Source organism: Brachyistius frenatus, unplaced genomic scaffold (assembly GCF_029030835.1).
Source record: "Brachyistius frenatus isolate BFR_SWC_R1_liver_20210118 unplaced genomic scaffold, ASM2903083v1 Contig_42, whole genome shotgun sequence".
Classification (NCBI taxonomy): domain Eukaryota; kingdom Metazoa; phylum Chordata; class Actinopteri; family Embiotocidae; genus Brachyistius; species Brachyistius frenatus.
In genome coordinates, this window is record NW_027210641.1 from 2,250,382 (window position 1) to 2,277,253 (window position 26,872).

At 40.7% G+C, this 26,872-nt stretch overlaps 1 protein-coding gene across 1 annotated transcript in view; it reads right to left on the reverse strand.

The window, feature by feature from the left end:
• Positions 1-26,872, reverse strand: part of pde11a (phosphodiesterase 11a) — a 36,526-nt gene that overhangs the window by 5,777 nt on the left and 3,877 nt on the right. The window contains exons 3-19 of the mRNA XM_069702610.1: positions 20,924-21,013; positions 20,143-20,283; positions 19,920-19,984; positions 18,069-18,201; positions 16,564-16,639; positions 13,385-13,452; positions 13,202-13,294; positions 12,137-12,187; positions 9,149-9,295; positions 8,919-9,026; positions 6,721-6,830; positions 5,763-5,853; positions 2,510-2,610; positions 2,227-2,304; positions 2,070-2,133; positions 1,680-1,754; positions 764-847 (exon numbers count right to left, since the gene is read on the reverse strand). Of these exons, the coding sequence (XP_069558711.1) occupies positions 764-847; positions 1,680-1,754; positions 2,070-2,133; positions 2,227-2,304; positions 2,510-2,610; positions 5,763-5,853; positions 6,721-6,830; positions 8,919-9,026; positions 9,149-9,295; positions 12,137-12,187; positions 13,202-13,294; positions 13,385-13,452; positions 16,564-16,639; positions 18,069-18,201; positions 19,920-19,984; positions 20,143-20,283; positions 20,924-21,013 (1,575 nt within the window). The remainder of the gene's footprint in view (positions 1-763; positions 848-1,679; positions 1,755-2,069; positions 2,134-2,226; positions 2,305-2,509; positions 2,611-5,762; positions 5,854-6,720; positions 6,831-8,918; positions 9,027-9,148; positions 9,296-12,136; positions 12,188-13,201; positions 13,295-13,384; positions 13,453-16,563; positions 16,640-18,068; positions 18,202-19,919; positions 19,985-20,142; positions 20,284-20,923; positions 21,014-26,872) is intronic.

The following is a 26,872-nucleotide window of genomic DNA, read 5'->3' on the forward strand; positions in this document are numbered from 1 at the left end:
TCTGTCTGACTTTCATGAATTTAACTCCAGCATGCCTCATCTCTTAACAGACCTGATCTCAGTAAGTCAGCCTCCTTCGTCCTCCCACACAGCCGCTGCTGCCGGCAGTGGGAGGGGGGGGAGGAGGGTTGGGAGAGAGAGAGAGGGGGGGGGGGGGGCAGGTGAGTCTGTTGATGTCATCCGGAAACACACGCACACACATCACTATAGCAGCAAGGACACAGTATAGATTTCCTTTAATTCCCTGAAAGATAACCGCTAGCTTTAAGTCTAATTCTAATATTTGCTCAGCCGGGATCCTCCAATAAAATCGGCCCTATTTTCTGAAGAAAAGCATCCAGCTAAGAGTCAGGCCTTGCTAATTTCATTACCGTGCAGTGAAACCCAAAGTACACTGTCTTACTGAGGGGACTTAACCCGACTTACATCACAGCTCTATTCACACACTCGACTACCTCCGAGCTTTCTCTCAGTCACAAAATGCTCACTCGCTCTGCTGTTCTCACAAGAACAGGATGCAACCTTGAAGTTGTTCCACAGCTTTAACAAAAAAATACAAAAATAAACCTTTTTTTTTTTTTTCTGTGAGAAATCAGTGGCTGCAAAGAAAAGTCGAATAGTTGTTGGTGACAGTTTCATTGCTGCCGTCAGTAGGGAGGGGGGACAATAACTGAGGAAGGACAGCGTCTACTGATGTATGAGGCGGATGTGTGATAAGAGCGAGACAATGAAGGCCGGAGAGCAGTGAGTCTTCGAGTGTTACCTCGTACAGTGGCGCACAAATCCCATCAATCCACTCCAGCTGAAGACCCGGCAACTCATCCTTCCTGTTTCTGTCAAAGATGGCCTGAAACACAAGAAGATAGCGTTTATTTACATGTGTGCTCACACTGGAGAAACAAAGGCTGCCGGTCGGGCCTACAGTCCCTAAAGTGCTGCTCTTCCTTCTCTTTCATCTCTCAAGTCAACTGAGTTTATTTCACGTCCATTTTCTCTTCTTCTTCTTCTGCAGCCTGAACTTGAGAGGCTCCACTGAGGCTGTGCTTCAGAGATAGTTACCGGGCTACGACTCAGAAGTTAATATTTAATTTCCAACACCCACACACATTGCTCTAAAGGTTTGACACAAGCAGCAGACCTGAGGCTACTGAATTAGTTGTTTCAGAGGAAAGGCAATGTGGCCTGGCTCGATTACTCAACTGCCATTAATTGCAGGCAGAAAGCTGTTGGTTTTCCCCCTTTTCATGGACTTGTAACAGCTCAGCTACAAAAACTCCTCAATCAAACAGACAGTGCTCTTCTGCTGGCCGAAGCTTTTAAGGTCTGGATGTAAAACATCTTCATGAGGACCATTTGAATTTATTAGTTATTTTTACTCCTATATGAGAAAACCTTGAAGGCTAGTAAATGCCAACACACCAACACGGCCTGTGTGTTTTCAGATGAATAAATAGAAAGGTCAGTATTTGCTCTGTATCTCGTGCAGGGTGAGTGCTGGTTTTAAGAATGATTGTTTTCTCGGCCCACAGTTTGCCCTGCAGCGGAGCAGTCAAGCTGACCACACACTTTCCTCACACTATGAGACTATGAGACTTTTAGCATCATCAGATCTTCGAGGTCACAGAAGGGGAGAGAAACTGCGAAAAGTAGAAAAGCAGAGCGGGTTTTGATTGACTCACGGAGGGCGTGAGCTTCAGCTCCAGCCTCTCTCTGTCGCCCTGCTCGAAGAACTCACTCGTCACCAACTCTGCCACCTGAGAAAAGACACCAGACTCGTGTCAGGGCTGCAACTAACATTCATAGATATTATCTGCTGATTGTTTTCTCAGTTAATCAATACTTTTAAACATTTCCTAAAGCCCAAGATGATGTTCTTAATCAAGAAAAAGCAGCAAATCTTCACCATTTAGAAGCTGTAGGTTGGAAATGTTTGGCTCCCTTCCTTGAAAATGTCTTTAATGACATCAAAATAGTTGCTAATTATTCTCACCAACTATTAATTTCAGCTCTACATCCACAGATTTCACTATGGTTGATGTATACGTGACAGTTCACCCTGTATTTGTCACCTTGCGTGAGATGTCCCAGGGTTTAGTCACAGCACCCAGGTCGCACGCCGTCATCATCATGGATCTGAGTGGAAAGCAGATTTATTTTGTCAGCAAATATCAGTGACTTTGATAAGTTTTCATCTATTTTCAGGGAGACCAAGACACAGGACGTTACCTGCACATGTCTCTATGACCTTTCACATTCCAGTTGTACTCTCCTTTGCTGACCAGCTCAAAGAACGTGTTTCTATTCCTGAAGGGAAAACAGAAAAACTCTATCTGCAGGTGTAAATTACAAGAAATCCACAAGGGGGCGGTATTACCTAAAAGAAACCTGCAAAGCTACATGATAGTAAACCGTGTCATGATTCAGGCTCAGCAGCTTCATTGTAAATGTGTCAGTGCTCTGTGGACATCTCACTAACAGTTTAATAAGCAGAGCGTTTAGCAGAACATACTCAAAGTAAAGAGTGAGGTCTGTGGCCAGAATCGACTGCTTCAGCAGCTGCATGAGGTCGCTGTACTCTGTAGACGACAGGTTGGAGAAGATATTGTGACCCTGTGGACACAAAGAGATAACATGATTAAAAAAAAAAACCAAAAAAACATTACATCACTTTTCTAACTGCACACAAAGAGCCGGTGATAAAGGACAGCAGTTCCTGGAAGAATTATTGATTAAATTTAGCATGTGGTGAAGAAATTTCCCCTCGGGGATTAATAAAGTGTATAAAAAAAAAAATACTACCTGTTACGTGCCTATTTTTAAGATATGTAACAGGTCATGGGTCTGTTCGACATGATGTGGAATCTCTTTAAAAAAATTATTATCTCACCTTCAAATATTCGGTCTGTGTATTTTACCCAGTAAAATCTTTTTGTCAAGATATTTTTATTCTATTTGATTTTTATTCCCAAATATCAGCTTCAAATAGTCCAGAATCAGCCTGGCTTGTTCACTGTTAGCCTTCAACACAACGTTTGGAGTAACAAGTAAGTATAGTTACCGCACACTCATTATCTGGATGTAAAAATAACCATTTATATCAACAGGAGAAAGGAAACTATGTTCATTGTTGAATGTTGTTAAAGGTTTTTGTGCATAAACACAAAATTATAGTCTCGATCCAGATTTCTGACCTACTGCCCATGTTTCAGGGTTTTTTTCAGTGAGCAAAGAACAAATCGAATAATCACATAATGAACAAAATGTCCCGTCAGTCGCTCTATCGAGCTTTGTGAACTCCATTCTAAAAGGAAACCTAAAAATAAGTTGTAATTTCTGCTTCCCTTTAATGAATCACAGAGTCAGCTTTCATTTGAATCTGTAGGCCTTTTTCACAGCAGACATTTTTACTTTTCATAGCAGGAAACACACAACATGGTCAAATCTAAATTTACTACAGAGCATGATATTTACTGAGCGTGAATTTTTATGCCCTCAAAGATTCCCACAATACAGACAAGTAGAGTCAGTGGGACTGTGCTACGACCATAAAACAGCTAAATCTCAGACCAAACTGTTGGCAGCTCACAGCTTCAGTTTTGATCCCTTTAAAACTGCCCATCATGAGTCGGACAGAGTTACAAGAGAGCCGTGCTAAATCAGCTGATGTGAAAAAGACAGCTGAACATTTAGACCTGTCAGTGATGAGTTTCTATTTTAAAAGGGAGCCGTGAATGTGTGAACCAAAAGAGTGACTTTCCTTTTTTTCCACAATGACAGTTGCTTCTTCTTTTTGTACAATTAAACCGTAATGGTAAAAGGAATTGTTATAATAAAACTGATGGGATCTGTTCAGGGGAGGAGGGAAGCCGGCAGCTCTTAATAAGTAAGCAACATAGCTCACCTCATCATTAAAGCGGGCTTCTGTCTCCCCAACATGTATAATATATTCATTCAGCACTTAGGCTCTCTCCTCTGGAGGTTGGTTTGTAAATTAGCAACGATCTTTAAAACCTCTGTTTTCCTTTGAAACACTGAAAAGTCCAAATCTGATAGTGCCAACGCGCCTGCGACGACCCTCATCAGCTCACGGCTGCCCATAAAATATTGAACTACGTAACAGCAGAAGTGGAGCAGATGAAGGAGGGAGGAGAGTAAAACAGAGAGTGAGAATGACTGGAGGAAATAGAGAGATACAAAGGAAGCGCGTGACGTTTAAAAGTTTGCATTTTTATTAATGGTTCGTGCGGGCTGGCGGATTGAATCGTGAGCTTTCTCTTCTGCTTGAATTAGCCACACTATTCATTTATATGCTAATGAACTGAAGACAACCCAGTATCAACAGGCACCATTATGATATTCCAAGCAAACATTTGTCAGCTTGCTGTGTTGTCAGCACCGTGATAATGAAGCCAGCGGAACCGGCTGCTAAGCCTCGTCTCCCCGCTCCCTCGAAACACCTTCAATTACAACTTCATGAAAACCCAGTCACCTGGTAAAATGTCTCTCTCAACCGATTACCACCGAATCTATCATCTCTGTAATTACATTGATTTGAGGGCAGCGCAAGCTATTTATTAACTCGCTCAAATGCAGTCGACACTGAAGCGCCACATGGTTTGCCTTTAAGCAATGTGAGCACAAACTCCCTTATTTCTTTTAAGGGAAAGTGGCCTTTCATTGATTTGAGAAAGTAAAGTGAGAGATACAGCGTACACGTTGATTTCTGGACAGCAGTGGCACACATGGACAAACCTCAGTGCAAACCGGGTTTCCTGACTACAATTATAGCGAAAACTAAAGCTGTGAGCGGTCGGGAGGCGGAGCCAGGCTGCTGTCATGGTACAATAGGTCCACGTCACAACTTTGAAGGAATACTTTTTTTTGCTTTCTTGGTGGCAGTTCGATGAGAAGATCAACATCACTCTCTGTTAAATGTGAATCATACCATCAGCTTAACAGTGGAAAGCAGATAGCCTTGTCTTTGTGCCGGAGTCTCTGCTGGTTGGCAGCAGAGACTCACGGCCATGAAAAGTCACCAGGAAATCAGTACGCCCACACAGGACAATTGTGCAGTTCATTATCCTCACACACTTTTCTTTAAACCTTTGAGCGGCGCCTGGCCAGCTGTTTCCCCGTTTCCAGCCTGTGTGCTACGATGCTAACTGCTGGCTGCACCTTTATATTGATAGACATTAATCAGTGCATTTCCCAAAATGTTGAACTAGTCCCTCCTTTAATTTTCCTCACTGTTCCACCAGCAGGCGGAAAAGACCTTTTTCACAGCAGACATTTTGACATGTCATAACAGGGAAAGCACAGCTGTTATTAGAAATGCCTTTGTGCACTTGTTTAAAACTAATTCACTCTAATACAAGAATAAATCCTTCATGAAAATTCACGTTCAGGTTTTGCTGAAGAGAAGTTGATTCAACTGTAGAGTCATTTTCAACGGCTGCGTTAGCTTTAGTTCGGTGTACCTAAAACTACACACGTGTACTGATAAATTATACTCTTCTCTTTTTGGCCGTTTTAACTATAAAAATAAAAGCTCTGTAAGTAAAACATCTTTTTTTTTTTAAATACAAGACATGGAAGAGTAATCAACTTAAACTTTAAAAACATGGTGTGGCGGTTAAAGGCTGATTAACTTGGTTGTAAATGCTGTTTGAAAGCACCTGAAATGAAACAAAATGCCCAAATACAACATGCAGTGGCAGCAGATATGGTCACTGCACTGCAGCAGAGATTAGAACATAGCGCACCTCGCTCTGCAGGATCATAACAGCGTGGTTGAAGTGGTGGTGCTCCAGTGTAGCAGAGGTCCCATAAAGCAGAGCGAGGGCTGAACCCGTCCTGCCGCACACACACACACACACACACACACAAACAAACAAACAAACATACAAACAAACATACATTGGGATTAAAAAAGAGGGATGATCCGATTTCAACACATGCTGAGAAACAAAGTCTGCTCTTGAGTCTGTTGCACTTCACTCTGAGTGAGTTCACTCTTCTCTCTGTCGTCAACTTCTGGCTCGAATAATAAAAAGCAATTGTTACCAGTATCGATATGTTGGCTTCGATACTGGTTCCTGATCAATATTTTTTTTTCAGTACCAATTTCAGAAATTTCATTCGTTCAGAAAAACTAAAAATTGCAAAAATGACAAATCTTTAGTTGTCATTTAATTTAGAGGAGTGTAACTCAGGCTGTTTGCTGTAAAATACAATTAACAAATGTCCCCTAAACGGTTCCCATGCAAATTAGTGTAATAATTGACAATTATATCAGAAGATGTTTGCTGGCAGAAATGATTATGTTGTGTTAGTTCAGCTCACCATTATGACTTTCTCCCACCTAGTTTCTGTCATGTTTTAAAACCTTGTGGGTCAGGTGAGAGCCTTTAAGTTATTTTACCTGGTGAACTAAATGCGCCCGGAGACAGCAGTGTTTACTGTCTCTTCGTTAAGCAGACTCTTATATAAACCTAAAAACAACTTCCCACTTGACTCTTGCTGATCTGGGCTGGACTGATGCAGATGGGAAAACACACTATGAACAGTGTGTAGGAGGCGGCGTGTTGTGTGTGTGTGTGTGTGTGTGTGTGTGTGTGTGTGTGTGTGTGTGTGTGTGTGTGTGTGTGTGTGTGTGTGTGTGTGTGTGTGTGTGTGTGTGTGTGTTTGTTTGGCAGTGACAGAGGAAGCAGGAACACTTACTTTGCCTGAAAAGCGTTGTTGGTGCCCCTGTGGTCCAAGTCATGGCACACACAACCTACAATAAGCGCTAAGATCTCCACCTCCGTCAGAGTCTCCTGGAAACCCGCCGTCTGATTGGCACAGAGCAGAGCAGTCAAATGAGGAAACAAACACACACTACGAGCAACAGAGCTGCATCTCTCGCTCTTATTATTCTACGTAGCCGTGAGGAGAACATTGAATAAAAATGGGAAAAAAAAAAAAAAAAACCTCCAACAGCATCAGCGACCTAAAAAAAAACAACAACAACCAGTATCTTCCTGAAATGCCAGTGGGACCGCAGTAACACAGCCACACAGCGAGATTTATGGCTTGGATGAATGGCTTCTGGAGGCCATGTGCTGAGTGAGTCACTGTAGGTCATTGTGGGGATAGCGGCAAAGATAGCAGGGCTCTGAGCCCACTCATTAAAACACATGGCAGAGGAGTGGAAGGGCCCAAAACAGCTTACACACTACTATTCCATTTTCCTCTGCCAATAATCAATTCAGATGGGACACCAGGCATTAACGCTGCGCTTGATTAAATGAGCGGTGTTTGTGTAAGAGCTTGCGTGCACGTCGGTGTGTAAGTGTGCGTGAGAGTGAGTTGCCCCAAGGACCAGATGAAGTAAAGGCCTCCTCGTTCTCCTCAAACAATCATCTCTGTGCAGAACTGGCTGCGTACAGTTGGTCAAAACAATGAGCTGCAGCTTCCCTTGAACATAGGTTAAGCTGAAATGTAATGTCGACTTAATATAATGACAGAATTTCAATCAACAGAAGCACTGATCACTGGTTCATTCATCAGCTGCCCAGTCATACTCAGGCAGGTGTGCAGTAACCGGATACGTCTCACTTTTATTCTCATAGCTCTCTGCCAACTTTATTTGCTTCACTCACTTTTACTGTTGAATAAGCTGTTGTCACTGCATATCTGTTCTAACTGTTTGGGCTTGTAGAGGGCTACTGGTCGGATCAGGAGGCTGTTATCACCTATTTATTTCATTCATCCAGTGTTCAGAGAGAGTTACAGTCAATGTGACCTCTAGTGGCCGTAGTATAAAGCCTGAGACGGTATTCGGAGGACAGGATGGACATTTGACAAAGCTGATGAGTAGCATGTCTTTTTTTTTTTGTACCGCAGCATCTAATCTCACTGAACGCGTTTCAGCCTGGTAGTATCGTGTTCCTCTTCGCTTCCTTTGTTGCGTGACGGTCGCTGGAATACAGCTGTTAGGTGCATTACTGCCACCTTCTGGTGCTAGCAACACATTACTATCAGATGACAGTGAACACAAGGTGGACAAGTTATACGTTTGTGGTAACTTACGTAACTAGCGAAGCAGTTTTGGTGATAAACGTAACTAGACTGCAACCGCAACACAACGTGAACCATTTGTTACCATGACGACACAGGTCTGGTTTGCCTGTGGCTGCTACTGTCTCACAGTAATATATGTTGTTGATTCCAACTAATCGATTTATTAGGCTCCTAATAACTCACACATAGGGACAGATATGTAACGATAACTGCCTGTTCAATAGTCTGATTACAGTCAAACCATGTGTTTGCTTAAATAAAGATTTATTATTCAAATCAAACCACACATATTAACAGAAAAGCACAATTATCATTAGCAAAATGTACTTAATTATCAAAACAAAATGTCTCATTTCTGCATGAACAATATGAATCTTATTATTAGGTTTACTACATATAATATGTTTGTATTCATTTTTGGTATTTTCTTTACAACCACCTAAATATATATTTTTAGGGGAAATCCCTTCTTAAGTGTAACAAGAATCTCCGAGTAGATTTGTGTAAAGGGTCCCAAGTCATCCAAAACAATGCAGTGCATCTTATATCACATCGTACACGCCCTGTACTTGGGTAAAGCAGGCTACTTACTTCCACCAGAGGCAACCCCCTCCTCTTGTGCTAGACTTGTGTAATTATTGATTTAACTGTAATCTATGATGTTTACTGCTTTCACAGTATTTATTTAGAAAGAAGAATCACCGCTGCTGCTCAGATCAATTGAGATCTTCCTTAAAGAAAGCTTTTTCTGACAACTAATTTGAACATTTGTTGTAAACGGTCCCTGCGTTGAGGTCACTGTCTGTGAAACGGATCTAATGATCTATAGTCAGCTTGTTTTTTGGGGTTTTTTTTACCGTTAGCATGGCGAACATGCACTGGCACACGTTGAATGCATGTCTCCAGTTGTGATAGAGAACCATTCTGTAGTTTTTCCTGACAGTCAGCAGCCATCTGCACAGTGTCTGGAGGGGAAGGCGGACAGAGAGGAGCACACGGGTCAGCAGTCGTCACGAGGATTCAGAACAGCGTTCAGGCCAATCAGAGTACTCAAAGGACAGACGACGGAGAAAGCCAGCGATCTCACCTCATAGTCAATCTTGAATTTCTGCACCATTCCCAACTCCATAAACATTCTCAGAGCAGCCGTTATCATGGCGTCGACATCCAGAGAGAAATCATCAAAGGAGAGCTTGTCGATGCCCAGCTCGCAGACCAGGGGGATGTTAGCAGCCTGTTTCATCACGGCAGGAGAAAACATATAGGAGGAATGAGAATATGAGTTCAGAGAGCAGAAGAAGATGGAGAGGTCAGAGGGTGCTTTGCCATTTTCAGATGATATATGGAAGACATGCTAATTAAGACTCTGAGGCCTCATTTGGAGAGGGTTAAGATTAATGAGGGAGCTTTACTGAAGGATTTCACTGTTGTTTACTTTTGGAGCTCATTGATAGTTGCGCAATAGTAATCATCAACAGCTTTTTTTTTTTCATTGTTATTCAAACAAAAACAAAAACACAGCACATACAAGATTCCAATTAACCATATTCATTTTGAGGCATGTCTTCTATCTTTAATGCGGTCTAATGAGCACAATGGCTGTCTGAGCAGGATACGTCCCTCCTGCCTCTAGTCAGCATTTATTATATGACCATTTCAAGCTTTCTCGTCCAAGCGCTCTTACAAATCTGTGTTTCAGTACCGCCGTGTTCCTCTCCTCTCTCGCTCTCCTCTCTAACAGCCACCAGAGCCCAACGTTTCCCTCACAAACATTTGCCTGTCAGGTCAGCAGGTATTCTCCTTTTCTTAATTCACAGCCCCGGGTTATGAAATGTCAACCGGGTTTGTTTATCACTGCCATTTTCACTCCGGTGGAACTACAGGTAAGAATAAGGCTCCATATGTAGAGAGGTTATGAAAGAAAGTGGGGGTGGGTGGGGGGGGGGAGGCAGGAAGCAGAGCGTGATGCTGTATTGAGGGGGCTGAAAGATCACACAGCCACACCAGAGAGCAGGGATCCACGATGCGGTAATGGCCACAGGGGAAAATCCTACACATGAAAGTGCAGGAAAATAGGTCATATCTATATTTCAGAAATGTCACGCCAATTAAAAATGTAGATATTTTAATTTTTTTTCATCTTTATAAATAATGCATTGGGAATGATTGCTTATTGATTGGAGTAATCCATTTGAAATGACTCAATTAGCTGATTTGCACCGGGGGAATTCTCAGCCCATATTTATGCTTGTGTGCTAACACAGTTCTTTGGAGAAACTTCAAAATGAAGTCGAGCAGACAGGATGCCAATACTTCCTCTCTGCTGCCATAGATTTTTCTCTCTCCCATTAAAGTTAATAAGAAATTGTTATTTAATTAGAAAAAAGCCTCTTAATTAAGGGGCCTACAAGCAAACCAAACGCTTTATGCACTAAACATCTCAAATTTTACTTTCTTACAAAGAAAGTTAAATTTTAGGCCTCAGAAACTTTACTTCACCTTCCATAATACCTCAGTAAAATATTAGGATTTAGCAGAATCGCACCTTCAATGTTGATATTTTCTTTTAGATTTCTGAAATGAATTAACTATAAATCCTTGACATTAAGGATTACATCACGAAGAAGAATTAAATAGTATTATGGCGATTATCTGCACCTCCAGAGCAAACTTCATTGAGAAAATACATTTTAATTCCCACCAAGAGTGTGTGTTCACTGCAAAGTACAGGAGAGACTGTTCTCACCAGAGAACATCAAGCACCAAAGGCAGTAATGTTTTACTCCATCTCTCAAGGTCCTTTTTATTTTGTCATCTTTATTGCGAGTCGGACAACAAGACCACAGCATCAGTCCTCGTCCCCCCTACTTGGAATATAAGTCTTTAAAATATAAGTCTTTTTGTGGTTGAGGTATTTTGTCAAAACACCTCTGCACCACAGTTTCCAACAGGCCTTCAACAGTAGTTGTTGTCAATTTTCTGCTGCATATTAACGGTGCCCTGTGGAGCTACGTAACTTCTCAGCTGACTCGCTGAGCTGTTGTTTAGAACGGGTCCAGATAAACCTTAAGTTCAGAACGTAGCTCGGTGCTAAACCAGATCCGACTGCTGTGTCACAACCAACACGGACTCCGCTGTACTTTGGCTAAACTGCAGCTAAACCAGGTCGTCTGAGCCGTCCAACCTATCTGTCAGAGAACTGCATCGTCACGTATGGCGATGGGAGTGGTCGTGTCTGATGGGATACCAGTATGCCCTGGGGTTTGAGGAGGATTGGCTGATATCACATGTTTATCTGTGTTGTTGTTGCGTTGTTACCACTGGGTATGTTTGTGATCTGCATTATGTTGTGCAACGTTTTAACCGCTGCTCATATTTCTGTGTTGTTGTACAATTAATCGATACCAGTGAATGATGACACCGCAGGCAATACTGTGACACAATTATTGAGACTGTCATCATCGACTGTGATCGAATGACTCGACTCACTTGCAACCAGTGAATCACATTATGTGAGGAACCGTCCGTGCTATATTTTTTTCCCTCCAAGAAAAACCTTGAAAGTCTTGACAGACTTATGGCACTTGTGGTAGTTGATTTAGAAACATCATTCGAGATATTTGAGTCGCATCATATCATAGCATATTTGCCACCTTGATTTTGATCTTTTTATGGCATTCGTTACCAGTAAGAAATGCAGCGATATTGACAGCTGTTAAAGGATAAGCAAATGTCACTCAGAAAAGAGTCAACCAATCAGAAGAGAGGGTTATTGACATCAATGTGCCTTAAAAGCAAAGACACAAAACAGCCTGTTCTTGGCAGAGCTCCAGAGAGAAGCTTAAGAAAGATGTAAAACTATATTCAGATGGATTTTGGTACTTAAAACCACAAGAATATCTTCTTATAAATATCAAGACTACAAATAAAACACCAGGAAAATGTAAAATATGGGAACTTTAATATCTGTGTTGAGTTCAGAGTCAAAAAAACTCCCACAACTGTCACTACGAAGTGAAAGAAACAGTGCTTGCGGAGACAAATGTAATGATGACAGCAGTGAATTATCTTTTACCTTGAATTTGTCAACTTCAGTCTTGGAGCAAGTGGCATGGTAGGACAGAACCTGCAAAATAATGACACGTTGTCACTCAAGGTATTTTCCAAATCCTTAAAACAACCAATAACAGAAGCACAACTGTGGCTGCAACTGAAAATATTGCACACGGGTATAAGTGATTTTTAGTGTCTCTTCCAGATGAGGAGGTTAACACTCACATCTGGAACAGTCTACAAGAGCAGTGATGTCTGTCCTGATTCCAGCCGTGTTCCTCTCATTTCCTGAGAGAAATACCTTGTATAAACCTGCAGTTGCTTATTTGATCATAAATGCTCATGTTTATTCAGCGCTGCCAGAAGCAGTGCATCTACATATTAGTTCATTCTGTGTCTCTCTTTTAAATGCTCTACCTGTCTATATCTATCTATTCTCTACATCTCCTATGTTGAAACAGTGGCGCTCACTACTATAATGCACCTGAAAACACCCTATTGTAATCTAAGGACAAACTGTAAAGGCTGACTAGTGCTGAATGGCTACATACTGCGGGGCAGATGAGGGATTGCTTTTCACTGCCTCTCATTAATTTTCAATAAAACCTTTGTGAGAAGGTTATCTACAAAGAGAGATCAGCACTTTTTTCATGCGTATATTCTCGTGGAAAGCCAAGTACAAAGACCCCTGAGAGAGAATAAGTGGGAAGAGGCTTTATATTTTCCATGTAGCAGCTGTTGTTTCCTGTGACTTCTGGGTAAATGTGTCACCCCTGAGCATGTGTTGACTGGAATGGAAAGTAAAGATACTATCATAGCGAATAAAACAGAAGAATAGGCAGGATAGGATGGGGAAGTATGCAGAGGTTAAAATGATCTGAGGGAGAGGATGAAGCTAACATAAATACAATGAGCAAACAGTTGTGACAAACAGAAGCAGTACAAAATCAACCTTAGTCAACATTTTCTACCAGTTTGCATAGCAATGTTTTTGCAAATGTGAGCAAATGAAAAGATTTTTGTTCAAAACGTAAAAGACATGTAATGGGATAGAAGGCAAGGAAACCGAGAGATGTTGTATTCTTACATCCAAAGCCACCGACTGCTTCGCCCAGGACTTCTTCACCTGGTCGTACATGATGGTGTTGTTGATGCCGAGTCCACAAAAAATCACAAACGCCTGGGGAATGGATAAAATGCAGAAATACTCAAATCCGACAGTTTAAAAAATGCCTACTGGATACAGCAGAAAACAAAGCAAATGTAATACCTCAAAGAGACGCTGGTCTGCATCATCAAACGGTTTCCCATCAAGCCTGTTCAGCACTTGGGCGACACCTGTTACACAAAATCAATTTATCCACACAATAAATACGATATTGGCTGTAGTGCATGTAGCTCTGTTTCAATTCAAAGAGCATCCACTCGGAAAACAGCATGCTATCCACTTATTTGAGTTATTGATTAAAATTAAGCAAAGACACATCTTCTCACATGAATAGCAGCATTTTCCACTTATCTAAAAGGCTGTAGTAATATCTGTTGAGTCAAGCTATTAAAAATCTAAATGAAAACAGTACAATGCTGTGTTTTTCATAATGACACGTGGTTGTACAGAATGATAAAACTGTAGCTGTGGTGAAACTGGCATTCAATTCATGTTATCTTTGACAGAAAATCCAGCTGTTGTCCACAACGCAGCGGTGAGACTGAAAACCTTTTTATTTGGCAGTAATCTTCCCTGTTTAGATGGCTTCCCTCATCATGTACTTAAAAACAGAAAAGGCTTTGATACTAAAGCAACAACACTTAACTGATAGACAATGACTTTTATTATCACTGAGGAATTATGCTTGAAAAGTAATTACACAATACATTATCATTTTTGATTTATCTCTGGGAGGTCAAACAAACCTGCCAAAGTGACATTTAATTTCAATGTATAGTTAGAAAAGGATTAATACTGTAGCTAAGAACAATTTTCATTACAGTTCCATTAGAATAATTTAGAATACAGAGCGAGTGTTTTCTCCAAACCTACTATTGCTCCCTCTGTAATAAGCTTGTAATTTGTGATGATTTGCAGCATAGGTGGCCCCGAGCATAAGCAAGCTAAATGACTGCTGAGAGCCTCGTGGACACCACGTAGTCTTTAACTACGCCCCGTTCCTAATGTCATAAGTGCTTTCATTATCACAATAAACATAACAAACATAACACTACAATCCTTTACAGCTCCGTTACAAGTTTGTGCATAGATGACCCATAGTGCTGTGACTGAAAAATGCAGTTATTCACCGGGGACTATCGGTGGAGGAGGTGTCAAATTCTGCCTAGAGCTTCACAAAGCCTCGGGCCGAACCTGAGCTGCAACCAGCTCAGCACTGCGTTAACCCTCAAGGAATTACTGTATATCAAACAAACCAGCTCAACTCCAAGTCGTCTTCACATGGTGGCTCTTCATCATAGTGGGTCGTGCAGGTAACAGTTGTTTGCATTTTGTAGAACAACAATCTTTAAGAAGAACTACATTTACACATTAAGTCCGCGCTGCAAATCATTGGCTTAAAACAATAATGTTAATGTCCTGGAGTAGCTGAATATGGGTCGACCTTCTCGACCTAGTTTAAGATTTTGTGGCTGAAAAAAAAAATGCTGTTTTCTCACATAAAACCCAACAGAGTTAGAACAGTTTTACAAAAAAGAATATCCAGATGTGCAAAGCTGATAGCGACCAAATTTCAGAGGCTCATGGGTGACAACTTGGAGGTGGCAAAAGCAAACAAATACTCAATATTTTATATTTGTAATTAACTTTGATCACTTTTTTGACACCTGTCAAAAAAAGCCACCTTAGAACTACTTTTACTCAGAGCTAAAACACTCACTCAATCAGAAAATCAAAAAATGTATTCATAATACAGGTCTGTCGCTCAGTCAGCTGATAAGACATCTGAATCGTGACCCTAAAGAACTCTGAAAATAGCCCCTGAATAAAAATCTGGTGCTACAACCAAACGGTGGTGCTTCAGTATTGTGTTTCTGGCCCGAGGTTCCTCATTCAAACTATTCATGGACCGCAAGACTCCAATTTTATTTTATTGTTAAATTCAGGTAGAATCAAAAACAAAATTGCTATTCACTCTAATCATTTTTATTATAATCTTACAGGATATTCATCAAATTTGAAAAACAAATCATCCCCCCCCCCAAAAAAAAAGTGCAGAAGCCACCCTTATTAAAATTTATTTAAATAGCAGATTGCTGCCGAAAGTGCTAATATTGATTTTACTCTTTTGATATTTGACATTAAACCCCATAATTATTGATATAGTTCCAACAATATTTCTTGTGGTTCCAGTTTGAACGAGCTGGCTGTAACCTCAGCAGATGACACACGGACATTCATTTTCTACCTGAATATATCCTTGACTTGAGAATTTCATCTCCTGCTGCTTTGTTTGCATAATGGTTTTTCACTCCCGATCCTCAGGTGCCACCCACACACTGCATTTCTTTCTCCCCTCACTCTTTCTATTCTTCTTCCTCTACCCTCTCCCTTCCCCGTCAAATGCACTTACACCTACGCAAAGACGCACACAGGTCTTAACCAACCGTTTGCAGCAGATATGCTGATCACTTTGCACTCAAATAAAACCAATGACTTCCTGCGTCAGATCTCAGTGGACCGAGAATATCCAGCACCAAAACCAGACGAGAGATCAATGATTTATCAGCGTGTCAGAGTGGTGCTAGCCTGGGGCTTATTCACAAACACAAGGCACACTGCCAGAAGAAGAGAACTCCACCTCCAAGAGTGGAGCGATGGTGCAGCGTGGATCTGATCACACACATGCAGCCTCAGCTGAACACATGCTCACGCTGCGCTCGCCTTTATTGTCAGCTTTATGCAGCAAAAAAGTGCACGCAAGAGCTATTTGATGTTAGTGCAAAATGCATTCCTGCATTATAGCTCGAACATGTTGCTGAAAGTATATGGATGCCTTTTTGGTTTGGGGCTGTTTTTGCTTTGAGCTGGTCCCAATAGTTCCAATTAAGGTAAACCTTTGTGGCCGCATGTTAGGGAAAGCAATTTTCTGTTTCAACATGACAACATTCATGATCGCAAAGCAACAAAAAAGAAAGTGAATTTAACAGGCCTGCACAGACATCAAACCATAACTTCTAACACCTTTTTGGATTAACTGGAAGAAGCCTTTTGCATAAGAGGTCAAATGTCTTCAAGAGACACAAGAATGTCCAGTTGCCTTATAACCCTCAGATTGACCATGACCTGGACGAATGAGAAACTTCACACACACTGGTTTTTAAAGTAGATAAACACATGGGTATGTTCACATGTCCACATACTTTATACAGATACGAGGTTCATGTTTATGATTGATATATTGAATTAAAACCAAGTATCAGTGCAACTTGTGGACTTACCAATGATCTGGTGGTTGCTGTTCCATATAGGAACACAAAGCACAGAGCGGATATGGAAGTCAGAGAACTGGTCTGCCTGCAAAAAGTGGGAGAGTGAACACTATATAAATTAAGTATTATAATCAATGTGTAAAAAAAAAAAAAAAAAAAATGTCTTACACACTGCCCTAGACACTATAATTTAGATTTTTATTTCATTAAGACTGATTCTAACTGCTTCAAATCACCACAACATGTTTTTATTTTTCAAAGTGAGGCAGTAAGGGACTGAAGCTGTCAATAAACTCAAACGTTGTATGAGCACAAGTACTGAAAGATTTAAAATGATAGCCAGGTTTTCGGTAATAAATTAATCTCTGGAGTATTAACTGTGTGTACATGCCGCACCTCTAATGGAAGAGCAGTGCTACATGAACCTATAGGAGCTGCGGGAGGCAGTGTACGATAGCAAGCAGCAAGTTTCCCTCTCTAGTCAGTCCAGTGAGGACCTGCTGGTAGCTCCTCTGCCGAGCCAAGCAGCAGCGGTTGTGTTATAAATGAGTACACACTAAATCTGTTACTTAAAGAAATGTTTTATCACCTAAATCCAAGAATTGTCAAACCTTTGCTGCTTGCAACAGGACTCAGAGTGTTTCGATCAATGCAGCATCAGCTTCTGTCGATATAGCTTTCAAGTTTGTCTATACCAGGTGTGTGTGTGTGTGTGTGTGTGTGTGTGTGTGTGTGTGTGTGTGTGTGTGTGTGTGTGTGTGTGTGTGTGTGTGTGTGTGTGTGTGTGTGTGTTGAGTATCAATTTGTTATTGTTCACATAAAAGAAGCTTATTCAGCTGGTTTGGTGGAGCTCAGCTATGTGAATAAATGTCACAGTGTCCGAGAGCTACATGAGTAGCTGGACACATGGAGAACCCTTGTCTATACTTACACCGTTCAACTCAAGCTTTACTTTTGATCTTAAAGACATTTCCAAGAGACTCCTACATCTTTACTGGCTGGCAGCCATTTTAAATCTGTATGAGCTCTTCACACCTGGACGAGTCCATGAGGTCAAATGTGAGTGTTTAAGGTCAGACGCCAATCTTGTGAGGCTTATTAAGGTGTAAATTGTTATGAAACCATCTTGAGTGTCAAGACAGCAACATAACCTGATACACAGGTCAGGTTTCACATTGAAGGTCCCCTTAATTTCGGTTTCACGGCATCTATCTTATCCAAATGCACACTTATAATGCCATCCTGACATCACCTCCCAGGTGCTTTCATGAATGGCTTCATTAATTAATCCCTTGTGACCTTATTAACTTGTGTGTGACATCAAGGTGTGAACATCTCATCGTGGTATAAAATGAGCAGCACTCCACACCAGCCAGTGGAAGTGAAGATGCCTCTTGAATTAAACGACTTATTTGATACTTCTGGATCTATTTAGTACCTGGGTGACTAAAAATCGTCAAGGGGCACACTTCAATACTGGTCCTTTACATTTCACTGTGAAATTTGAACGGTACCTCAGCATCGAAGCGAGGATCCTGATAGGCGTCACTAATGTTCACGGGTAGTCCCGTGGAGGCCACCAGCTCTGCGATGCTGTTGTTGATGAGCCAGTCGGAGTACGATGATTTCTCCAGACTGTCTTTGAAACTAGGGGCAGAAAATAAATTAGTAGGAGGACAAAGAAAACATAATGAATACAATGCTGAACAATACATGGTAGAAAAAAGTTTGACGTAGCTCTGGCTCTATAGTCTCCCATTCAGTTTCTCTCATGAAATTAAAGTTCAATAAAGTTATTATTGTGTCGTTCGCTAAAGTCACAAACTCATATTAGTTTTCTGACAGCACACCTAAAAATGTTCCTTTTCTAAGAAAGTGTTTATTCTCAAAAAGTATTTTTTTTAATACACTCCTTCAGCTAATATCTTTGATATTCTAAAAATGAAAATCATATTTTTTTATTGTGTTCAAATAAAAAGCCTTTAATTCTCTTTCACACCTGAAATGCAAGCTGGCGGAAGGCCGCCCTTGTTTCTCCTCACGGACCCTCTTTTACATTAACTTGTATTTAATGAACTTTTTATGCGGTGGATGTCAGTAAACCTCTCCTGCAGCTTATGAAGTAATGAAAAGTTAATTGTGTGATTGTCTTCCTCATTGCAAAACGCCCCCACACTGTGTCACAGAAACCCCTGCATCACCGCTCAGCCTTCCTCTTCACATTTATTTCAGGGGCCCGGCGAGTTTTCACCTTCAAATGCAACCAGGTAAATGCCCAACGTTGCTCATTTTGTCTTTCAAGATGAGAATAAAGATTGAGAGACACTGATGTCAGATCTTTTGAATCCCTTTGATCTGGCGATACAGCTGTGTGTGCACGTGGAGCTCCCAGTGCTGCAGGGAATAGACCTCATAGGTGCGATCGCAGAAGGCCTTACCGCCTTTTTCATGCTTGTTTTCCTTCTCTCTTAATTCTCTCTGTCAGTTCCCTGTCTCATATCTGTCATTTAGCAACATTATCGTCCTCATGGGAGCTGCTGAGGATTGTCGGCACATTCGAAATCCATACAGTATGGTCACCTTTTGACGCCAAAATCGCTTATTTAATGAAACGCATAAATCGCACAGCCGTCTTTGTTATTCAGATTTAATCCTTTAGGAAGACTAATGACACCACAGAGACATCGTACGTTTGTAATTTCAGCACAGACTGAAATTTTTGCAGTTTTATTAGTTGAATTTACAAATGAGCTTTTTCTATTTGAACATGTGATAGCAGTGAAAGAAATGTGTTTCATCAGAAAGACTTCACGAGCCAATCTAGCTGCCTGACATTTCTTTCATTACTAATTTCCTAATATTTGTATTTCTTGTGTTTTTTTAAAATTACTGTTTCTGTCATCACTACTGCCTTAAAGTGACCGTATCACTTATGGCAAGTGCAGGGCTTTGGGGGGAGGGGGAATAATTTGTCTTCCTTTCAGTGTTGTTTTCATCCATAAACATCCCACACAATATTAAGTCTTTCTCCACTCAGCCATGCCTAGCAGTCGAGAGAAGCAGCAAAACCCAATTAAGTAGGGATCCCGCAGTATGCCTTCTATTCAGAATCCGCATATTACTCCCACAGCACTACAGAATAGTCAATTTTCCTTCTCATTTTTTGTCCTTAATGGACGCGTTACAGATTCAAAAGAGGCTCTGAAAAGAATTTACAGGTGATGTGGTGCCAAAGGCAAACAAAGATAGAGGTTACCGGTATGACAAGGGGGGAGGGGGGTAAATGGATAGTAAAATATACTTTTCATTGGGCCAGATGTTACTGAGGTGCAGAGCAGGTTTTAATACTGATACATGATACATACCTGCTTTCAGTGTCTGCGCTACACTTAGGGGACAGTAGTTCAAAGGACTTGGTGAACTTCACCACCTGAAAGATGTGAATGGGAAGAAATCACCCAAGCTCATGGAGATACACGGTATTTACTGAAAAGAACTAAGGCAGACAGAAAGATCAGGCATGCACATGCACAAATGTACTGACAGATAGACACATGCACAGCAGGACAGCAGAGAGAAAAACAGTACCGGTGACTCAATATCCTCCAGCAACTGAACGGAGCAGCGCTCACACTTAAGCAGTGTCTGGGCACGGTGCATGATCTTCCTGACAATCTTCTCCAGGTCAGTCTGTTCTTCAAACAGGTCATTGACTACTTCCAAGAGTGCCTGAACACCAGTAACAGAAAAAGATACTACTGGCATTATTCCAAACAATCTGAACCACATGCTTCTGCAAAATGAGAAATCTGTCAGCAGGCAATCGTGAGGACCCTTTAAATAAAGATGTTTTGCTCGCTCAGCTGTTGAGACCCGATTATTATCATCATCATCCTTAAACCATAAACCGACATGATGATATAACATGATTACTTTCCTCAATAAAAGTAAATTAAGGCCCTTTATCTAAAGCGGTACCAATCCAAGATAATACTCAAGCACATAAAAATCATGTGCTGTAAAGGGAGCTCTCCTCATTTTTCTCCTCTACTCACTGAGCTGTGTTCTCATTATGTTCTCTTCCATCACAGATCAATGTGTGACGTGAATTAGTGCATCTCTTAACATTCCCTAGGAGATTTAGATCATGGAGCCGGCCCTCGTCTGGATACAGGCCCATCCCCCTCCGCACGTCAAGGGAAAACGTCCATGCAGGGCCGCATGCCGCTCTGTGATTCCCACTGCAGTGGCAGCAAGTGGGCTGCTGCTGATCAATACTCTGCCTCAGCGTCAGCATCGAGGGAGGGGGGGGTAATGCTGATCCTAGGGAGGGGAGGGTTATTATCCTGGTTGGCCGTGTGGCCCTTACCCGACTCCTGTCGTACTCCTTCCTTGAGGCGGCAAAGAGTTGGGCGTTGGAGATTGCAATACCACAGAAGGGCAGGTACATCTGCAGCACCTGTGGACACATTAAATAACAGATCAAATTTACTGTAACTTAATGAAGCGACAGGTATTTGTTAATAGTTGTTGGAATGAGACATGTACCTGTCACATTTTTAGGAAATATGTTTAAGGATACCAGGTGGAATTTGTGCCCACCAGGAGCACTATTAGTAGTATTTGTAGAGTGACTTCGCCTGTTTCACGTGAGCACGTGGTTTGTTTCACGCTGTTCCACTCTCATACGAATAGGAATAACGTCAAGGAAGCATAGCTATGAGCCAAAAAAGAAGATGACTGCTGGCTGGCAAACATAACTGTTCGGAAACAAAAATGTAGACGTAACTTTTGGTTTGTTTTCAACTCGACAGGGCATCTTATAGTGTTAAATTAAAGCTGTTTAGAAAAAGAAAACTAACAACAAAAAAAGAGTCATGTTTTCATCTGAGAAAAACTTAGCTTTTCAATTGGAACAGATAAGAAATGGCCTTTCATTGGCATTATTACTTGCCAGGACAAATAAATCAATTCAACTGACATTTTACCATTTCACTGAATGGACTGATTTACTGTGCCTTGGGCTGATAACATAAATTCCTTATTTCACTCATATTTTCTTCACATAAATAATGTAATCACTTTATGTGGCCTAATGGCCAGAGTTAATATGCATGCTGAAATCGAATCAATGTCTTACAGGTTTGGAGTCGAACTACATTTCTTTGTTTCTCACCACTGTTTGATTCATAATGAATATCAATATGCAAGCTCACTCTGCAGAGGATGCAAAGGCGGGGCTGCAACCGCCTGCTACTAACACAACTGATACGTGAATGCACGGCTTGGATTCTATACGACGACGATCAGCCAACAGTGTAGCTTTTATCTGGGAGACACTCAACCCCCATAACATGGAATCAATAGAATTTAGGTTGTGTGCTTCCTTCCTCTGCCTCTTTGTTTAGTTATCTATCTTTAGCATCTGGCTGCTGTGTACACAATATAATCAGTACAACAAACCCACTAATATTTACCAGCCTTCAGCCTGACCTGAGGGTTGGGACACTACAACAATGCATGAATGGGAAGTTACTCAGCTGTGGCAGCTGATACAGGGATATCTCTTTCACCTCTCAGAAATGATCATGTATCAGTTACTCATCAGCCCTAAATTAACATGTGAAGAACATAACCCTGTAGCATTAGGTGGAAAACTACACCTGTAATTACACAAAATATTCTTATGGTAGTCCACTAGTTCACAAGCTGGAGTCAGGGCTGCAATGAGGTGATGCTATGTGCAGCTGGGGGACATTAATAGACTAATATTGGTTATTCATATTTGTTTGATGTCCTTTAGAAAATACTAAATATGATGTTTTCTCCTCGGGGATTAATAAAGTGTATAAAATCAAATCAAAATTAAAAAAAAAAAAAAGGGCGGCACGGTGGTGCAGTGGTTAGCACCGTCACCTCACAGCAAAAGAGGTTCCGGGTTCGAATCCGGTCCTGGGCCTTTCTGTGCGGCGTTTGCATGTTCTCCCTGTGTTTGCGTGGGTTCTCTCCGGGTTCTCCGGCTTCCTCCCATCATCCAAAAACATGCACCTCAGGTCAGGTTACCTGGCGCCGCGCTAGTGGCAGCCTGCTGCAGCAGCGCCCCCCTGATGTAGTGAAGAAATTTCCCCTCGGGGATTAATAAAGTGTATAAAATCAAAAAAAAAATGTAATAACGAAAATACAATAATAATCAAGTACAATACGTTCAGAACTTCTTTTATGCTCTTAAAATTATGATTAGGGATCTAAAACGGCATCACAGACAAGAAAAGGTTGAGAAACTCAATTTCCTCTACAATCAAGCCATTTAGCTTTGTTGTGTTTTAGTTCTCAATGATTGACTTCTCATGTTACAGTATTGTGTTTACGGCAGTGTATTTTTAATCATCAAATAAATTCAATCAATCAACATCAAAAATATAATTCTTCTGCTCTGGTATGTCGCACTGATGTGCTTATTATGATGCACATCAGAATTATGCAAATCACCTCATCAAAAACATTTTGCATCATAATGTGATATGATGTAAGGCTCATGCTAATGAGTAAATGAACTGAGAACAAGCACTTCATTCAGTCGTTATACATAATCAAGCGCCCTGTGCGATTGTTTTCGGACACAGAGAGCAGATGATGCTGAGCCATAAGTTCATTCATAATGCTACTTCAGCTGTCTTGTGGAATTCTCTAATAATGATCTTCCAGAAAGGCAGTGGCCATCAATAGCCCCAGCAGGAGCAGAATCATTAGCGAGCAGGACTTTGGGGATCTGGCTATGGATCTGCCTGTGGAACTAACAGGCAAACCCAAGAAAAGTACTGCTCTCTAATTACATTCTGTCAGGCAGGCCATTATACAAGGTTGCATTACAAACAAGACGTTTTTGCCTGGAGACCTCTGGACTGACCAGTAAAGAGTGGTTTAATAACAAAACTAAGTGGCCGAGGCCTCAGGGACAGTCAGCTCCTCCGACCTCAATGACTACCTTTTCCATAAATGAAAATTCACATGAAGCAAGTCGAGCGAAATTACATGGCTTGTTTCTCCATTTCTCCCACTAGTCAACTTAAAAAGCTGTGTTCACCTTGTGTGTGAGGTGAAATAAGACTATTGTTGTTTTGCCAAGAATTGGTATGAGGGACCAAAGATAAATCTCTGATTTCATATGGATCTTCACATTTGATTTCATTTAAATGAGTAGAGGTACAGATGTTTATTTTAAAATAACAAATCTACAAGAAGTAGCCTTCAGAGCTACGAAAAACACTTAAGTAATTTAAATACATATTAAATATGCAATATGAAAACTGAAGATGAAATGTTTGTATTAAATACTTAAGCATTGAGACCCAAAAAAACGTTGGGTAGAAGACGGTACTTTGTATTTATAAGCATAAAGGTTGATTTAGTCATTGAAGGGCACCGATGGCACTTCATTAACATCACTGTCACTCTGCTAGGCAGTGACACACGGTTGTTTATAGATGCTCATTTCTAGGCTGTGTAATGAGTTTAATCAGATAGCATTATTAATTCAGAATTACATAATTTAATAATTAACAGTAGCGTGTTTTGTGTCACCAGGCCTATTGAGCTTATTAGCGTGTTGAACACCTGGAAACGTAATGACTGAAACTGTATTTCATTCAGAAATTTGGAAAAACAAACAATCTGGTGAGTAAAAAGTCACATTTAGAAGGAAATTATACAGATTTTTTTCATCTGATAACAGTTACAGGTGAAGAAAATAAATAACACTAATGTCACCTAAATTAAAGCATGGAAACAAAAATACAACGAACATTTTTCAAAATTAAAGCTCCATTAAAATATTTATATCATGAAATTATTTTTGCAAATCCGCCCACAATGTATAACCTGCTATTAAAACGAGATCAGTGAATCAATGTATCACATTTTCATTAAAAGTTGAAGGGAGGAACTAAACGGAGTTTTTCTTGAACAAACAATGCCATAATAAGCCAGCTCTTGCTTTTTGATGATGAGCTTAATGAAAGCTTGCACATGTTTTATATGTTGGACTCAGATGTCTTTAATTGAAATGATCACACAAATAAGGGCTCGATTTAAAGCAAATAATTATTAGTGCGCAACAGATAATAGTGGCTTTTATCTGTTCTTGTTTTGTATCAGTTCATGTTCATTTTGAGGGCTGTCCACTCAGATCTTACAATCTGTTGCAGCTGCTGAATCTGGAAACCCCCACAGTACAGTTGTAGGTCCTGTTTTTTTTTTTTTTACTTTGAAACCAAATGTCCTCTTTGACTTATTTACAATAAAAATGGCTGTGCATTACAAAAAAAACCCAACATAAAACTCTGCTCTGAATGAAAAAAATAATCCGAATCCTAACAGAAGCAACCCTTTATTGTTTATACCAAAAACAGGATAAACACAATAAGTAAAGTTTAGATTCAATACACACTTTGCCAGCATGAAGTTCAAATTCTGACGTTTTTCTGTCATACGAAGCTCTTTGTAAGAAACACGTTTGTTATGATGCACTGCATAAATGTGATTTGAGCTGCTATCCACCAGGATTGTAAAAACATGTGGCTCAGAGTAGAAATTGTGTTCTCTGTTCTTTAGCTGCAGATTTACATTGGGAAATTGGGATATTGTGTGAAAGTGGTTGTTACAGAATTGCTTCACGTCAATTTGACAGTGACTTTGGCAGCCAGAGGTGGTGAGGGGAGAATGCTGTTTGACAATCGACTCACACAGATGTTAAACTGTATTGGCAGATGGAACCTACATGGGAGCATTTGCATCTCAACAAGAGACAATTCATGAAAATGTCTGCCTGAGAATAATACACTTCATGTGCAATGTATTAGAAGGCATGCAGAGTGGGAGAAAAGCTATATCAAGGTAATAATGCACGGTGTAGAGATAGCAGGATGCGGTCAGTTTATACACTTAAATTAAGTCAGTAGCTATATTCCTCCACAGAAGATAATGAGACATTGCAATTATACATGGGTTGAACCATTATTCAAACTCCCCAAAGGCCTCCAATCCAGTGGGGGTATCAACAGAACACAATTAAGGCAGTGTGTGATTTAAAACCAGCCATGTAATGTGTTAAAAATCCTGAAAGGTTTCAGTACATAGAGACCAATTTTGTTTTGATAAAGGTTCACTTAAGCCACTAATGGCATCTGCGATTGCAGCATCTTTTAATGTTTTGGAAAACATGATACGTTTTCTTATTACAAGGTCTGCCATAAAAGCAGAGCTGCAGCTGTGCTGTGCAGGGAGCTTACTGTGTTCGCTGATGCTAGCGTTGCATTTCATTACTAATTCAGCTGTAGCCATCCCAGGCACTAGTGTGACGTTAATGCAATGTGAAACATACTCAAAACAAGGGAAATAAAAAAAAAAAAAAAAGAATCCCTAATCTGCATCTGTTATGAACAATGGATTGAATCTAGATGCGTAATTTTGACAGGAGAACGCCAAGAGAGAGAAACATACAATAAATATTTTTTTAAAAACTAGTCACTTGCTACAGCGAAACTTAACTCTAAAATAAAAGCACAACTAGATTTACGCTTTCACGTTTCATCTTTTCCCCCTTTAGGGGCTCATGCAATCAGAGAGCAAGTCAGTGCATTGGTTTGTCACCGCCTTTCTGCTTCATCTATTCAAGCGTGCTGATGGACTAAACACGTGCTCCTCGTGTCTCTCTGATAAACGATCATTCAGAAACACAACACTATCTGGATCAGTGTGAGCCGACTGCTCTAACATATTCGATATTCAGGTATTATTTTCATTCATATACGTCTGTGCCTTCGTGTTTGTTGCAGCTGCCAACTTGACTGACCTGTTTACAGATTGAACTAATTCACGAAGGAGTGAAATACTAAGAGAGTGCTTTAGTCCTCTTGGAGCATAAATCTGTTTTAAAACAGAAGATCTGTGGACAACTGGAACAGCTGAGGGAGCCCGAGCTGTCTCACAAATTCCTTTTTCTGGTTGGCAATCATTTAAAATTTACATGAATTGGGCAATCGAGATGGTGACACTAAATTAATCGCTGACACATTGACTGTTCCACGCAGCATTTCAGTAAACTGTTAACCAATCTGAAATTCTGTACATCCTATAGAAAGTTATTGTGTCCTGGTCCTTTGGACGAGCTTCAATCCAACCAGAAACAAAGACTGAAGTTTAGAGTAAATATGCTACATGTCAGACAAGTGAGCTGGGTGAGATGTTCAGAGAATACAAAGAGTGAGCAAACATTACCCGCTGTTTATCAGACGACATATATACAGTTAGCGTTGGTGGT